This window comes from Symphodus melops, assembly GCF_947650265.1.
Source record: "Symphodus melops genome assembly, chromosome: 2".
NCBI classification, from domain to species: Eukaryota; Metazoa; Chordata; class Actinopteri; order Labriformes; family Labridae; genus Symphodus; species Symphodus melops.
Genome location: NC_136692.1, coordinates 28,625,974 through 28,643,018, shown reverse-complemented (window position 1 = coordinate 28,643,018; position 17,045 = coordinate 28,625,974). Strand labels below are relative to the sequence as shown.

At 41.0% G+C, this 17,045-nt stretch overlaps 4 protein-coding genes across 4 annotated transcripts; 3 read left to right on the top strand and 1 right to left on the bottom strand.

The window, feature by feature from the left end:
* Positions 1-389: 389 nt before the first annotated feature.
* Positions 390-11,985, top strand: LOC306820354 (GTPase IMAP family member 8-like). Its single transcript, XM_079338173.1, has 3 exons — positions 390-1,364; positions 9,622-9,739; positions 10,515-11,985. Exons 1-3 carry the CDS (start codon positions 405-407, stop codon positions 11,579-11,581), a joined length of 2,145 nt encoding a protein of 714 aa, XP_079194299.1. The 5' UTR covers positions 390-404; the 3' UTR covers positions 11,582-11,985.
* A 1,212-nt stretch (positions 11,986-13,197) lies between these two features.
* On the bottom strand, positions 13,198-13,706 carry LOC306820669 (histone H3.2-like). Its single transcript, XM_079338592.1, has one exon. The coding sequence runs from the start codon at positions 13,657-13,659 to the stop codon at positions 13,249-13,251; it is 411 nt and encodes a 136-aa protein (XP_079194718.1). The 5' UTR covers positions 13,660-13,706; the 3' UTR covers positions 13,198-13,248.
* A 269-nt stretch (positions 13,707-13,975) lies between these two features.
* LOC306820673 (histone H2A-like) lies at positions 13,976-14,453 on the top strand. The gene has a single exon (XM_079338597.1). The coding sequence runs from the start codon at positions 14,017-14,019 to the stop codon at positions 14,398-14,400; it is 384 nt and encodes a 127-aa protein (XP_079194723.1). The 5' UTR covers positions 13,976-14,016; the 3' UTR covers positions 14,401-14,453.
* A 1,687-nt stretch (positions 14,454-16,140) lies between these two features.
* Positions 16,141-16,599, top strand: LOC306820178 (histone H2B 1/2-like). Its single transcript, XM_079337943.1, has one exon. The coding sequence runs from the start codon at positions 16,163-16,165 to the stop codon at positions 16,535-16,537; it is 375 nt and encodes a 124-aa protein (XP_079194069.1). The 5' UTR covers positions 16,141-16,162; the 3' UTR covers positions 16,538-16,599.
* Positions 16,600-17,045: the final 446 nt, after the last annotated feature.

Genomic DNA, 17,045 nt, shown 5'->3' with positions numbered 1-17,045 from the left:
ACAGCATTTACATTAGAATGACTGGAGCAGGTTATCAGGTTATTAGCCAGAGGAGGAAAACCATGGACCTGAAAAATAACAGTCCATTACCCTGAGACCTTTGAACCTCTAATAGCTTTTCTTTCTTTCTTTCTTTCTTTTTTTTTTTTTGGTGTTATTGTGGTGGTAGGTACAGTATTGTAAATGATTTGTTGTCTTCCCTACTGCCTTTAGCTTTTCTAGGTCTATTGAAATAAAAGTTGGTAATTTTTAAAATATATATATGGAGAGATAAAAAAGTAAGATTGCAGCCTCATCCACGGGTGCCATCTTGGACTTGAAATGTCGCTAATACAAAGTTTCAGAGAGTCTCAACATCAATTCAAATCAGATTTTATTTATTCTTCTTTGCAGAACAAAAAGAAATGACTCTGAGGATCGTGATGCTGGGGAAGACAGGAAATGGGAAGAGTGCCACTGGAAACACCATTCTGGGACAAAATGTCTTTAAATCAAAGTTCAGTTCAAAGTCTATGACTGTGGACTGTTCTAAGGGCAAAGGCACAGTGGATGGTCAGAAGGTTGCTGTGATCGACACCCCGGGCCTCTTTGACACCAGGTTTGGCAAGGACAAGACAGCTGCAGATTTAACCCAGTGCATCTCTTATGCTGCTCCTGGACCCCATGTGTTCCTGGTGGTCATCCGACTGGGCAGATACACTGAAGAGGAGAAGCAGACGGTGCAAAAGACTCAAGACATCTTTGGCCAGGCAGCAGACAGATACAGCATGGTTCTTTTCACTGGGGGGGATCTCCTTGAAGACCAAACCATTGAGGACTTCTTAGATGAAAGTCAAGACCTGCAGGAGCTCGTGAGCAGATGTAACGGCCAGTACCATGTCTTCAATAATAAGAAGAAAGATCACTCTCAGGTCACTGAGCTGCTCCAGAAGATCAGAAGTATTGTCCAGAAGAACGGAGGAAGCCACTACACCAACGAGATGTTCCAAGAGGCTGAGAGAGCAATCGAGGAGGAGAAACAACGCATCCTGAAAGAGAAAGAAGAGCAAAAAAGAAGAGAGAAAGAAAAACTGGAGAGGGAACTTCAGGATAAATACGAGAATGAGATGAGGAAAATAAACGAGCAACTCAGGGCTGAGAGAGAGAGGGAACGGCAAGAGAGAGAAATGGAAAGAGAGTTGGAGAGGCAGATGAGGGAGAGGGAGAGGATGATGGAAATGGCAGAAAGGGAAGCTGAGAGGAGGAGAGAGGAAGAGGAACGAGAGAGAGAGATAGAAAATATGAGACAACAACAAGAACAAGCACTGGAAGAGGCAAGAGAGAGATTGAGACGGCAATCACAGCAACAACAAAATGATGAGTGTGTAATTCTGTGATTAGGTTTTTTGTGTAATTATTTCAGTAGGAGAAACAGGATGATATATTGGAGATGCATCCATTGCAGTATCCTCTGATGATGCTTATTTTAGCTTTTTTTCAAGGTCTGATCTGCTGATGAAGATTTTCCAATTTAGTTTCTTTTAAGAAATTATATTTGATCGTGTAATTTTTCTTTTTAAATAGAAAATTGATATTCAGTTGTTAATAATAAAATACTGGCTGTCAATATCCTGTGTCAAATCATTTATTTCCTGTTTTCTTGTTGAAGTTTTTTCCTGTATTAACACTCTCTTTATCTCTCCTTGTTTCACGTAGCTCATTTGTCAGGAGGCCAAAGAACTGCCTTGTTGGAGCTCGAAATATAACAAAGACCCAAAATATTTATAGTTATTAAAAAAATATAACAAAACCCAAAATATTTATAGTTATTAAAAAAATGTAACAAAGACCCAAAATGTAACAACTAGTTGATAATGTGACAAAATGCTGAGTCCATAACATAATAACTTGAAAATATAACAATTTGTTACGTTTCGGGCTCAGCGTTTTGTTACATTATTTACCACTATTTTTTTTTAATAACATTTTGGGTCATTGATACATTTACGTAGTTGTTTCATTTCGGGCTTTAACCTCCATTAGATAAATACCTGGTGTTTGGTTGCCCAAAAGGTAGTTTGAGACAACATTTTCAATATGGTGACCGCTGTCAACAAGATACTAAAGTCCACTTCAGCTGGCAGGCATTAAAGAAGTATTTGCCTCTGCACCTGAATATTACTGTTTGTAGGCATGAATATGAACAGAGAGAGAAAATGTCCCACAACGTGTCTACCACTTTAATGGCATCACTCACCCTCCACTTATTCAGCAAACCCTTGTTGAGCTGCATAGAGCAGCCTCATGGCTCTTTCATGTTGCCATAGCATTGTCTTAAAATCAGAGCTCCACATATCTGTGGTAAGTATCCAGCTTGTATCTCCACTCCTCATTTTTTTTGCACATGTTCAGAAGTCTAAAAAAAGTATTGATTTGTTGACAAACTGCTGTGTCTCTAGATCTCAGCTTTTTAGTTGTTGCAATGAAAATGCACAAGCCTACCAGCGCACACCAGACAGGATACAGTATGAACATGAGGTTACCTTGAACACAGAATAACATAGAAATTAAATGAAATGCTGAGCCCCATGTATCGGTGTATTTTTACACGAGTCAGTATTGGACCAATAACAAGATTGGATTTGTTCCTTCTAATTGTAAAGTAATATATATAAATACAGTGTTGGGGTTTTCAGGAGCGAATACCTGACCAACGGTTAGGTTGGGTTTTATGACGTAAAATTTGATTGTCAAAATAAATGTAATAATTAAGTTTATTTAATTATTAATCAATAATTATTATTAAACTGAGTTTAATAAACCTTGGGGAACCACCCTGTAAACAGGGAACAACCAAAATATTACAAATATCAGTCTCAAATTATTTAATTAAATACCAATATCATTAATAATTAATAATCTGTATTTAATTGAAGGTGTGAAATCCGAACACAAAGCCCTTTCACCCAGCCTAAGTCACAAAGCAAATCCACAGTAATCACAAACAACTGCTCTTTAAATTATAACAGAATTTATTTACCAAAGAAACACCAAGTTAATCAATGAAACTCAATCAAACAACAACTATTATAAACCAAACTACAGGTAACAAACAAAAACAAACAAGCGTGGCACATGTGTGTGTGTGTGTGCGTGTGTGTGTGTGTGTTTCTGTGAGAGTGAGTGAGAGAGAGAGAGGGAGAGAGAAAGAGATCAAAATGGCGGCACGACCACGCGTGGTCACGTGATGGCGGACACAGAATGTCTAGAGACGGAGTCAAACTCTGTCTCTACTTGGTCTACGTTTCTGCAGCGTCTGGAAAGCCACAGATCTCTATGTGTGTGCGTCTACCGAAAGGTGCGTGTGTGTGTAAAGGGAGAGAGAGAGAGAGAGAGAAAACAGCGCACCTCGAAAGCTCAATCTCAGCCTGGAGCTCACGCACAACTCAGAGCATAGTTTACTGCACTACCAGAAGCCAGTGGCCGGATTTGTATCAGACGGCGTTCACACTAGTCTTTCTGATAATGAGTCTATTACCCGGTTATGACGCGAGAGTTCACAGAGAAACACACGGGACGCAGCAGCACAAATAAAGAAAACAAAAGAGATTTTACTCTCATAAAACCTAAGACTCAGTGGTCAAAAGCAACAAAGAGGGTCCTTCGCTGTGGGCGTCTTTAGCGTCTTCCTGCAGTTGTATGGTGATGGCGGCGCGTCCCAGAGGGTGAGCAGAGCCGTGGTGTCGTCCATCGAGCGAGGTGATCTCCGTGGATGTCCTTTCTTTAAAGGACGGAACGAGACGTAATCCTTACAATCTCTCTCAAAACCGTTTTACTACGGGAGAATTAAGACGCTTCAAATGGATGATCTAAGCTCAGAATTCAGGGCGTCGGTATGCTTCAAGGCCTTTGGATCAGCTGTGCGCCAAAACTTTTAAACAAAGAGAAGCGTGTTGAAACAGGAAGCAAAGTTGGTATCCTCGAACGTCGCCAGACGACGTATGAAAGAGACTGAACAATGGGGCATGGCCGATTTTATACCTCCCAAACTTCACACCTATGTGTTAGGTGTGGCAAAGCATTCTGGGAGTACCTGCAAGGCATGCTGGGATAAAGAGTCTTTTGTCCTAGTTCTCCAAACGTACACAGCCTGAACTTTGCCATCCTGGCTGGACCCAACAACAGTCCTGGAAAAGAAAAAAAACACTCATACCCAGTAATAAATGCATGGTGATTTTTTGAACCCAAGATGGGGTGCTGCTGCTATGTTAAACAACAGTGAAGAGAAATCTGATTCAACACAAATTAAGATTTAAGTGACAAGTGGTGAATAAGGGACAGATCTTACCCACTTAAATATGAGTAAACATCCCTTTTTGCACCTACTTCAGCAACAACTAAACTGAAAACAAGAGGCTACATGTTGTTTTGCTCAGTTTGTTTTCAAAGCTTGGGACATAATGTTAAAACTCTTCAGGGAACAACATCTAATGACCAACACTAAAACTAAAATCACCTTGAGGAATGCAGCTTACATAACAGGTCATGCTAAACACACATATTGGCCCTTTTTACATGAGTGCATAAACAAAACACACATGCACACACACTTCTGGACGTTAATGAATAGACATCAGAGAGTGGTGCCAACTTCCATATTTGACACCATGACTTGAACCAGCGACCTTCCAGTTTCAACTCAAGTCCAAATAAATGCTCAGCCTGCACATATTTCATGTACACTCAACAAAAATATAAACGCAACACTTTTGTTTTTGCTCCCATTTGTCATGAGATGGACTCAAAGATCTAAAATTCATTCCAGATACACAATATTACCATTTCTCTCAAACATTGTTCATAAATCTGTCTAAATGTGTGATAGTGAGCACTTTTGCTTTGCTGAGACAATCCATCCCACCTCACAGGTGTGCCACATCAAGATGCTCATCAGACACCATGATTAGTGCACAGGTGTACCTTATACTGCCCACAATAAAAGGCCACTCTGAAATGTGCAGTTTTGTCTCACAGCAAAATGCCACAGATGGCGCAAGCATTGAGGGAGCGTGCAATTGGCATGCTGACTGCAGGAATGTCAACCAGATCTGTTGCTCGGGCATTGAATGTTCATTTCTCCACCATAAGCCGTCTCCAAAGGCGTTTCAGAGAATATGGCAGTACATCCAACCGGCCTCACAACCGCAGACCACGTGTAACCACACCAGCCCAGGACCTCCACATCCAGCAGGTTCACCTCCAAGATCGTCTGAGACCAGCTACTCAGACAGCTGCTGAAACAATTGGTTTGCATAACCAAAGAATTTCTGCACAAACTGTCAGAAACCGTCTCAGGGAAGCTCAACTGCATGCTCGTCGTCCTCATCGGGGTCTTAACCTGACTCCAGATCGTCGCCGTAACAGACTTGAGTGGGCAAATGCTCACATTCGATGGCGTCTGGCACGTTGGAGAGGTGTTCTCTTCACGGATGAATCTCGGTTTACATTGTTCAGGGCAGATGGCAGACAGCGTGTGTGGCGTCGTGTGGGTGAGCGCTTTGCTGATGTCAATGTTGTGGATCGAGTGGCCCATGGTGGTGGTGGGGTTATGGTATGGGCAGGCATCTGTTATGGACGAAGAACACAGGTGCATTTTATTGATGGCATTTTGAATGCACAGAGATACCGTGATGAGATCCTGAGGCCCATTGTTGTGCCATACATCCATGAACATCACCTCATGTTTCAGCAAGATAATGCACGGCCCCATGTTGCAAGGATCTGTACACAATTCTTGGAAGCTGAAAATGTCCCAGTTCTTGCATGGCCAGCATACTCACCGGACATGTCACCCATTGAGCATGTTTGGGATGTGCTTGACCGGCGTATACGACAGCGCGTACCAGTTCCCACTAATATCCAGCAACTTCGCACAGCCATTGAAGAGGAGTGGACCAACATTCCACAGGCCACAATTGACAATCTGATAAACTCTATGCGAAGAAGATGTGTTGCACTGCATGAGGCAAATGGTGGTCACACCAGATACTGACTGGTTCTGAGTCCCCAGACCCTCAATAAAGCAAAAACTGCACATTTCAGGGTGGCCTTTTATTGTGGACAGTCTAAGGTACACCTATGCACTAATCATGGTGTCTGATGAGCATCTTGATGTGGCACACCTGTGAGGTGGGATGGATTGTCTCAGCAAAGCAAAAGTGCTCACTATCACACATTTAGACAGATTTATGAACAATGTTTGAGAGAAATGGTAATATTGTGTATCTGGAATGAATTTTAGATCTTTGAGTCCATCTCATGACAAATGGGAGCAAAAACAAAAGTGTTGCGTTTATATTTTTGTTGAGTATAGTTGTCTACCAGGGGAAAAAACAATGGAGCAAGAAAGTGCAAAGATTGTTACTGTTTTGCCGTCAAGCCAGAGAATCTCGTTTGTTGCATTGGATCGACGAGCCTCAACTGAGGATGGATGTGACCTGTTGCCACGATGCCTCTCACAATGCAATGCATTTAGCAATCACTGTAAAATCAATAACATCTATATACATCACATGTTTTATAGTGCATCTGATCTATTATTATAACTTTGCTTAGACTGATTTTTTCAAAAATGTCAGAGGCCAAATCCTAAACTTGAGGATTTAAATACACCATTTAATATCCCAATGGGGAGCATCATGGTGGCTTCAGCCATTGATTATAATAGTTTCTGATGACCACATGAGACGGTCATGGTTTTCAGTTGGTTACCGATAACAAAATCAGTCCTAACTCAACAACATGTACATGATGTTTTTAAATGTTTAGAAACACTGACTTCTTCTTCTTCTTCTTCTTCTTCTTCTTATTATTATTATTATTAATATCAATATTTTTATTATTATTATTATTATGTAATGACTACATGAAGTCACTGCTAACCAAGATGCATTTATGGTGTTGAATACAATAAAGTTTTACAGCAGAAACATTAGAATCTGCTTTTCCATTCACCTTTAATAGGCTGATCCACTCCATAGAGTTACTGCATGTGGCACTTGAGGGAACTGCTGTATTTCCTGTAAATGCCGAGGGAGTGGAGGGTAAGGGATACGTTATCCACAGGACTTCCCAGAAATGAGTCAGTTAATATAAACAGGTGGGAGCTATGTATAGATGAAGGGATCAATAACCCATTTGAGACAGAAAATGAAAGAGACTCTGCAGGGGAAAGTACAGTTCAGAGGGTTTGAACTGGGATGTTAATTAATGATGATGCTGTTGATAAGTCACAGTTTAGATTAGGTCTGACAAAGCATTTTCAATAGCAAAAAGTTTTAAAAGGAATTCTGCCCTTTAATATATGCTAACCAATATATGTTTTTGATTTGATCTTGATGATGTACACGTTCAATATAATCTCGAGATATAAAAATATTACCCTATTTTCCATTCTATAAGTCACACTTTTTTCATAGTTTGGCTGGTCCTGTGACTCATACATACATTGGAGTTCATATATTGGATCATACATGAATTGGATTTAATAGCTTGCCTTCGTAAAATTTGGGAATCTGTAAAAAATCATGATAAAAGTGAATCGTGAAGTCAACACTATAGCTTGCATAATGGGAGTCTGTCTCTGTTGAAGGTGGCAGCGCTCTTAGGTTTGTTGAAGTCAACAAGGCCAGAACATCCATGTTTAGGGTGCAACAGGGTGAGGGGGTTCGTTCGTTATTGCAGCCTGATCTCACAGTTTTAATAGCACAACTTTGTAATGTCGTGCAATGCATAGGCCTACTCCAAATTGCATTTTTGCGCGCATATGATACGCCAATCCCTAACGTTCGTCAGGAGGAGTCAAAGGGTTACGCATAGACAACTATTCTAACCTCTCCCAATCCCTTTTCCTAACCTTAACCAGTCGCTATGTGTTGCTAGGCTAACCTAAACCAGTCGCTATTTGTTGCTAGGCTAACCTAAACCAGTCGCTATGTGTTGCTAGGCTAACATTAACCAGTCAGTACGTGTTGCTAGGCGCATCATATGTACGTCAAATTGCAATTTGGCGTATGCATTGCACGACATCACATTGGGTACGTCCCAAGTTGCTTATTTGCAGTCTCCTCGGTCCTCGGCCGAACCGGAAGTAGTTCCAAAGCCGCCATGTTGAGGATCGTCCCAAAGCTCTTATAGCGAACGGAGGAGAGAGGATCGAGGAGAGAGGAGGCTGATCCGAGGAGCGATGACCGAGGAGACACGAGAGCCGACTTCACGGAAGTCCTTTCACTGACAGACACGCCCCCTTCTCGTACATCACTCACTGATTGGACGCTGCAGAGGATCAGACTTCAGTGAAACTTCTCAACATGAGCAGAGTTTAATACGGGAGAAAAGACGGACATTAAAAAGAGGCTAAACGGAGCGTGGGACATTTAAACAGATGATGAACATCAGTGAGTTTGTAAAGAGTCGATCTGTGATGAGCTGGGATTAAAAAGAGTCTGATGAAGAGGAGTCCGTTTTATATTCTCACTTATTTATCTTCATAAAGTTTCATCATTTAGATTCTAATCAATCATTTTCAGTATCCTGACACATAAATATCCGTTTATAAAATACAGAGTTCGTTGTCTAAATACAGGCTAGGTTCAGTCCAAACTGTTTAATGATAATCAATAATTATAGACAATTCAAAATGAAATCTGTCCTTTTGGTTTGAAACAGACTGCAGGTTGTTCTTCAGGTGTTTTTTTTATCAGGTAAAAACACTAAACACTGTAACTGTGTTTGATGAGAAATAATACAGTGTGTGTGTTTGATTAGAAATAATACAGTGTGTGTGTGTGTGTTTGATGAGAAATAATAGTGTGTGTGTGTGTGTTTGATGAGAAATAATACAGTGTGTGTGTGTGTGTTTGATGAGAAATAATACAGTGTGTGTGTGTGTGTGTTTGATGAGAAATAATACAGTGTGTGTGTTTGATGAGAAATAATACAGTGTGTGTGTTTGATGAGAAATAATACAGTGTGTGTGTGTGTGTTTGATGAGAAATAATACAGTGTGTGTGTTTGATGAGAAATAATACAGTGTGTGTGTTTGATGAGAAATAATACAGTGTGTGTGTGTGTGTTTGATGAGAAATAATACAGTGTGTGTGTTTGATTAGAAATAATACAGTGTGTGTGTGTGTTTGATTAGAAATAATACAGTGTGTGTTTGTGTGGACATAAACAGCTATTCGGCTGATTGACAGCTGAACATGATCAGCTGATGTCGCGTCATGTGACGCTGTCGAGGAAACGACGTCTCATGTGTCTTAAAGCTGATTTCCTCGGTCCTCTCTCCTCGGCTTCGTTTCCTCCGTGCATCTCTGGTGGGCGGGACTAAGACGCAAGTGGAGGAGACAACTCGGAGGACACTCGGTGCAAATAAGGGAACTGAGATTGGGCCATTGTCGTGTTATTTGTAGGCAAATTGTGAGACTGGGTTGATTATTGACCAACATAACCACTCCGTTTCTTCAAACTACATCTCCAAACAACAGGAAAATACCACCTTCATAGTTTTACTTTCATTGTGACACAATATTCACAGTTTCACTTTCATTGTGACGAGCTGTTTGTGGGTTGGTGCCATAGACTGTATATAAGAAGCTGCAGCACAGACTGGAACTCAGTGTCTTCACTTCAGCTGCACCTTCTTCTCTTTTCAGCTTGAACATTACTGACGTCGACTACACCCCGAAAATGTCTACAAGTAAGTCCATGAATTCAAGTTTATTTTATACCTTTTGAAATGTTGGAGTACATTTAAGATTATTCAGCTACAAAAACAGTTTTTTAACTATTTGGTGACTGTTAAAAATGTGACATAAGTCTGGTTCAGTTTGAGGTTTCTGCTTCTTAAATAAAGTTTTTTCTTGCCACTGTTACTTCACTAAATGTTGCTTAGTGCTCATGATGGATTAATGTTGGATCTTTGAACAAATAAAAGTACCTCTCTTTTGTAACATAACAGAGAGGAAGGTCTTTAGTTTTATATCTGTTAGATAAGTCTTGAAAATGTGTTTCAACTTACCTAATGTGTGTTACATGTTTTCATTTTGTCACTGCAGTCGTTCCATAAATTAACCCTTTGTTGTCATACAGCACAGTTTCATTTTTGTCCTCACTTGTTTTTTTTTTTTTTTTACATTTATTTAACCAGGTTGGTCCCATTGAGATTAAACCCCTCTTGTTTTTTTTTTTACATAAATATTCCTCTGTGATTGTGTTTATTTTGCCTCAGCTGAAAAAAACAACAAAACTTTTGGATATCAAATTGGCATTTGTTAAAGTTCAGTTGACTGCCGAACACTTATATTAGTTTACATGTGATTATGGGATAAGAACCCAACAACATGTTTCTTCTTTTAACACAAGCGTCTGTGCAGATGCTGCTTTCTCTAACGTTTGTATAACTAAATGTCATTAAGCAAAATGTATGAACTCAGCTGATGTACAATAAAGTTCATCCTCCCTCTTTCACACAGGATACAACAGAACAAATAATGAGGAGCTGAGGATCGTGATGGTGGGGAAAACCGGCATTGGAAAGAGTGCCACTGGAAACACCATTCTAGGCCGACAATGCTTTGAATCAAAGTTCAGTTCAAAGTCTATGACTGTGGACTGTTCTAAGGGCAAAGGCACAGTGGATGGTCAGAAGGTTGCTGTGATCGACACCCCGGGCCTCTTTGACACCAGGTTTGGCATGGACAAGACAGCTGCAGATTTAACCCAGTGCATCTCTTATGCTGCTCCTGGACCCCATGTGTTCCTGGTGGTCATCCGACTGGGTAGATACACTGAAGAGGAGAAGCAGACGGTGCAAAGGATTAAAGACATCTTTGGCCAGGCAGCAGACAGATACAGCATGGTTCTCTTTACTGGGGGGGATCTCCTTGAAGACCAAACCATTGAGGACTTCATAGATGAAAACCAAGACCTGCAGGAGCTCGTGGGCAGATGTAACGGCCAGAACCATGTCTTCAATAACAAGAACAAAGATCACTCTCAGGTCACTGAGCTGCTCCAGAAGATCAGAAGTATTGTCCAGAAGAACGGAGGAAGCCACTACACCAACGAGATGTTCCAAGAGGCTGAGAGAGCAATCGAGGAGGAGAAACAACGCATCCTGAAAGAGAAAGAAGAGCAAATACGTAAAGAAAGAGAAGAACTCGAGAGGGAAGTACAGAAAAAGTATGAAAAACAGATGAAGAAGATCAGTGAAGAACTCCAGGCCGAGAGAGAGAGAGAGAAACAGGAGAGGATGAGGGAGAAGCAGGAGATGACCGAGGAGAGAAAGAGGGAGAGGGAGGAGAGAGAAACAGAGAGAAAGAGAGAGAGAGAAGAAAAAGAAAGAGAGCTGAGTAAACTAAAGGAACAGTTTGACAGTGATCTGAAAGAGCAGGTGAACAAGCTGCAGAATCAGCATGAATCTGCAGCCAGAGATGAAGCAGAAGATTCAAATCCGTTACATTTTCTGGTAAAAGCTGGCCAAAGTATTGTTAATGGTGTGAGAGAATTTGGAAAGGCACTCAAAAGCTTGTTTAAGTGAGCGCTCCCACTTTCACGTGGCTGACAACAAACCTGTTGCACACAGTAATCAGCTTGAATGATTAAATAATGAGTATTTTCAAACTGTAGCAACATAATATATATCGTACGCTTTTTCATGGTATAAATTTTCTCATTGCCCTCCATTAGAAAGTCTGACAGAATTATTACTATCTTTGAACCCTGGTGCTTTATTGTCTGCTATACTGTTAAAAATGTTCTCACTGTCCTATGAGGACCTTTCAGCCTTTCTTCAGACACGTTGAGCTTTGCTATTTAATGCTTGTATGAAAAACCTGTTGAATGACTTTGATTCAAGCTTGAATGGTTCCTGTCATCTTGTGTGTTTTGAAGCATGTGAATAAAAAAAAATGTGTTCAACAACTGAAGAAATAAAGACGTGAATTAATCTTTCTCTGAGTAATTTCTAAATCAGGATTATGATTGGTAAAGAAGGAAAGTATACCCTCCACCCACACTGCACAACCAAAGTAAAAAAAAAAAAAAGGTTTAGTCACAGTGACATTTCTCAAGTAGTTCCACAGCTAATAAAGATGACAAAGTTAATAACATCTATTCCAAAGAGAAAAGAGAGTGACGATGTCTGAGTTAATCAAATACATTGGTAATTCTCTGGTATTAAAACATGTTCATTGTTCAATATACACTGTATAATTTTTCAAATTAAAATCAGTAACTTACCCAATTTATGGTTGCCTATAGGACTTTGACTATATATTGTTTTAATATTTTTTATTTAAATAATTAATTGAATTTATTTAAACATACAAAACCTATATAACCTATAAACCTGATTCCTGATACAGGCTGTGCCGCCATCTTGTGGTAAAATGAAATCATAATAAATGATGCGCTGTAAAACTTGTATTCATGATAACAATTAAACACCAGGCTCCTTTTTGCTAGCTGTGTGCTGCTTCATGTTTGGATGACTGGCGGTCTAAATTAGACACATGCTTGTACAATCATTCATCTAAGAAATGTAAAGTACCATTAAGAAGACTCTAAGATGACGCATTGTAAAATCATCAATATCTAAGGGGGGAAAACAACAAACAGCCAATGACACCAGTGACCTGTACATACAGTATTTGTCCCTGTTGTGGTTATTTTTAAAGCAGACAGTTTAAGCTCTCTCTTCTCAGATCCTCTAAACTAGCTTGATGTCTTTGTCTCTGAGGGACCTTGACTTCAATTCAGTGTTTAACATTTTAATTTTTTTACATTTATCTGATTGTGTAGTGATTATCGTGTTTAATATTCAATGTCAGCATGTTTAGTGCTAATGATTAATTAACATTGGGTCTTTGAATAAATTGTAGTGTGAGGTATATTACCTGCTTTTTGTGACGTATCTTGAGACAATATTTGTGATTATGCACAAGACAGTATAAATATTAGTGGGGAGATGCGCGAGTGTAGAAATATTTGATTCACTGTGCAGGATGTGTATCATGAAATACATTGGAACCATAGACTGTAAAATAAACCATAAACTTGGAACAGAGAAAGAAAAAACTTAAAGTGAAGTTTAATTAATATAAAAAAATGATTATGACAATAAAGAAATGCATGTAGGATATTTGTCTTTAGTGAGAGGTAGGTGGCTCTTAAAAGAGCCGTTGTGGTTGTTTGTTGTGAGATAGTCTAAGCTCTCTCTCCTCGGATCCTTCTGGCCAGCTGGATGTCTTTGGGCATGATGGTGACCCTCTTGGCGTGGATGGCGCACAGGTTGGTGTCCTCGAAGAGACCGACCAGGTAAGCCTCGCTGGACTCCTGCAGAGCCATGACGGCGGAGCTCTGGAAGCGCAGATCGGTCTTGAAGTCCTGAGCGATCTCACGGACCAGACGCTGGAAGGGCAGCTTGCGGATGAGCAGCTCGGTGGACTTCTGGTAACGACGGATCTCTCTGAGAGCCACGGTACCAGGCCTGTAACGATGAGGCTTCTTGACGCCGCCGGTGGCCGGGGCGCTCTTACGGGCAGCCTTGGTGGCCAGCTGCTTCCTGGGGGCTTTGCCTCCGGTGGACTTACGAGCGGTCTGCTTGGTTCTTGCCATTTTCTCTTCTCCTTCTTCTAAGTGTAAGAAAAAGTGTGATAAACCCGGCAGATGCGAGCTGCTCTTAAAGCGGAGGAGCGGAAGTGAAACTGTGACGTCGCTTCAGAGCTCTGGCCTCTGATTGGTGACGGGCTGCTCCACGCGCACAGCTCCGCGGGGGGGCGCGAGCCCCTGCCTCAATCTCCGCTGCTGATTGGAGAAAAGAAGTTCAAACTGTCCGTTAAACGTTGAAGCAGGTCGCCTCTTTTCTGATTGGTCCGGCCGGACGACCCGCGCGCTCCGTGGATATATAAAGCCGGTTGTGGCCGGTATCGAGCATCATTTCTCTGAGACTAGTTCAGAAAAGATTGACTGAAAATGAGTGGAAGAGGTAAAACCGGAGGAAAAGCCAGAGCAAAGGCAAAGACCCGCTCCTCCAGGGCTGGACTCCAGTTCCCGGTCGGCCGTGTTCACAGGCTGCTCCGTAAAGGAAACTATGCCCAGCGTGTTGGAGCCGGTGCTCCCGTCTATCTGGCGGCCGTGCTGGAGTATCTGACCGCTGAGATCCTGGAGCTGGCTGGAAACGCTGCTCGTGACAACAAGAAGACCCGTATCATCCCCCGTCACCTGCAGCTGGCTGTCCGTAACGATGAGGAGCTCAACAAGCTGCTGGGAGGAGTGACCATCGCTCAGGGAGGCGTGCTGCCCAACATCCAGGCTGTCCTGCTGCCCAAGAAGACCGAGAAGGCCCCCAAGAAGTAGATGCCAACGACCAGCTCTAACAAACACAAAGGCTCTTTTAAGAGCCACACACTATGTAAACAGACGTGAACTCCTAATATGACTGTCATGATGAATATTAACCTTTTTCATTAGATTAATGACACTTGGAAAAAACCTCACCAACATTCATAGTTTAAATAATCAATATAATTAAAAGGTTTTCCCTCTCTTCAATGATTAAAGTTAGCAGCACCATTATACAAGTCATTAATGCATCTTATTACCTCAGAAAATAAGGATGCATGAGGAAAACAGAAATATAAGTGAAAACTTCAAAATTCTCAAACCACAAATATGAACGAAAGCACAAGTTTTAATTTTACTTACATTGTTTAACAAAGGGCAGTTTTATATTGAGTCTGAAAAGTTGTGCGTTTCAGTGTGTTTTTGCAGTTTGGTTCCAAATATACAGAACATAAAAAGTTTGGTTCTGTCTCTGAGGACTGTCGGCAGACTTGTACCAGACAACCTGAGTGCTCCAGTTCGTATTTAATAAGTCTCACTTTTGACCTTAAACAATTCACAGCTTTATAAACCAGCAACAGTATTTAAAGCTATTCTGGGACAGACTGGGAAGCTGTGTAAAGACCTCAGAACTGAAGTGATGTGATCCGTTGGTGAGGACTCCAGCAGCAGCATCGTTCTGAATCAGCTGCAGGTCTCTGACTGATGTTTTAGGCACACCTATAAGACGTAATCAATCAATCAATTAATCAATCTTTATTTGTATAGCGTCAATGTATAACAGGCGTTATCTTGAGACACTTTACAAGAGCAGGTAAAGGTAATCATGACGACTGTAGATAAAAGCATCGACAAGTTTTTCTAGGTCCTGCTGGGACATAAGTCTACTAATTCTTAATTATTTTTTTATAATTTGATCATATTTTAAGAAATAAATCAGAGGCTTCTAATAAGCTCTTTGTGTTTTCTGCCTCATCCTGCACTTTACTTGTAATCTTTTCTGTTCTATACATTTTTTTTTTTTTAATTGTGCGTATAAACCTAAATGTTTAAATGAATAGTGGTCTCCAACATCTCCCACTGTCCTGCTCTTCATAACATTTACAGTTCAATGTTTTTGACATTGGCTGCGTGGACGTGTGGAGACAAAACACGATAAGACAAGTTGAAAGCCAGAGCTAAAAGAAATGCTCATCATTATAAGTTGATATTTGGTGATTGTAAAACAGAATATACATTGTTAATACTACACTTTAAATACTGGAATAATTCAACAACAAAAGAAATATATACAATGTTAAATGATCGTGTAAATTGAGGACTAATTGAATATAAATATGTCAATACTGTTGAATATGAAAAAAAGTAAACTATACTGGATAAATAACTTTCTGATCACTTCTGTGACAATGCGTGGTTAGTCTCTGTTAACAGACTTCCTGTGAGAGCTGTAGTTCAGGGGAGTGGTTTTGTCAAAACTAAAAAGTTTTCTATTGTTTATTGTACCGAGGATTAAACGTTAAAAACATCTCTTGAAAGTCTTCAGAGTATTATAAAAGAAAAAAAAAACATTTAAAGTAAAGAGGGCCAACGTGTAATCTTTTCATAGGAACAAGAAATCCCTCAGACCCCCCTGAATAGGAATCAGCCTTAAGCGCTCCAAATTTCAGCCAATCCCGTGCGAGCAACAGCACATTAATTTGCATACAGACCGTATATAACCAGAGGCAGATTGGCCATTCTCTATCCGTCTAGGAAGGAAACTTTCATAGACAGTATGCATGATCCAGCTAAGTCCGCCCCGAAGAAGGGCTCCAAGAAAGCCGTCACCAAGACTCCCGGAAAAGGGGGCAAGAAGAGGAGAAAGACCAGGAAGGAGAGCTATGCCATCTACGTGTACAAGGTCTTGAAGCAGGTCCATCCCGACACCGGGATCTCCTCTAAGGCCATGGGCATCATGAACTCGTTCGTGAGCGACATCTTTGAGCGTATCGCCGGGGAGGCTTCCCGTCTGGCTCACTACAACAAGCGCTCCACCATCACCTCCAGGGAGATCCAGACCGCTGTCCGTCTGCTGCTGCCCGGAGAGCTGGCTAAGCACGCCGTGTCCGAGGGCACCAAGGCCGTCACCAAGTACACCAGCTCCAAGTAAACCTGCTGATTCATCAGCCACAACAAAAAGGTCCTTTTAAGGGCCACCCAAAACATCTGAAAAGAGCCTGACATCCTTACCATCACACTTTAAGAATTATTAAAACGGTTAATGACTGAAGTCACAGAACATGTATATATATATATATATAATGTGTGTGAAACAAGAATCCCTTATTCACCTCAGAAGAGAAGAACAATACTGTTCTATCCTGCAAAAAACTGCATCAAACGGGGATTAAAGTCTACATTACGGAATTCCGTCGCATTAAAATTGAGACTGAACAAAAATTGGCATAGACTGGTTTGATAGGCTGCCGAAAATCATTCCTTATGAGCGGCGTGTCGTAAACATTAGCGATGTGTCGGTTGCGAACGTAACGTCGGCTCTTTGAAGTGAACGACAGGAGCCGGCTCGTCATTGGGAGCCGATTAGTGTTTTTCTTGTCTTTTTTCTGATAAAGCCAGATATCATTGATGAAGATGTGCGGTTGCGTCCTCACTGAGCA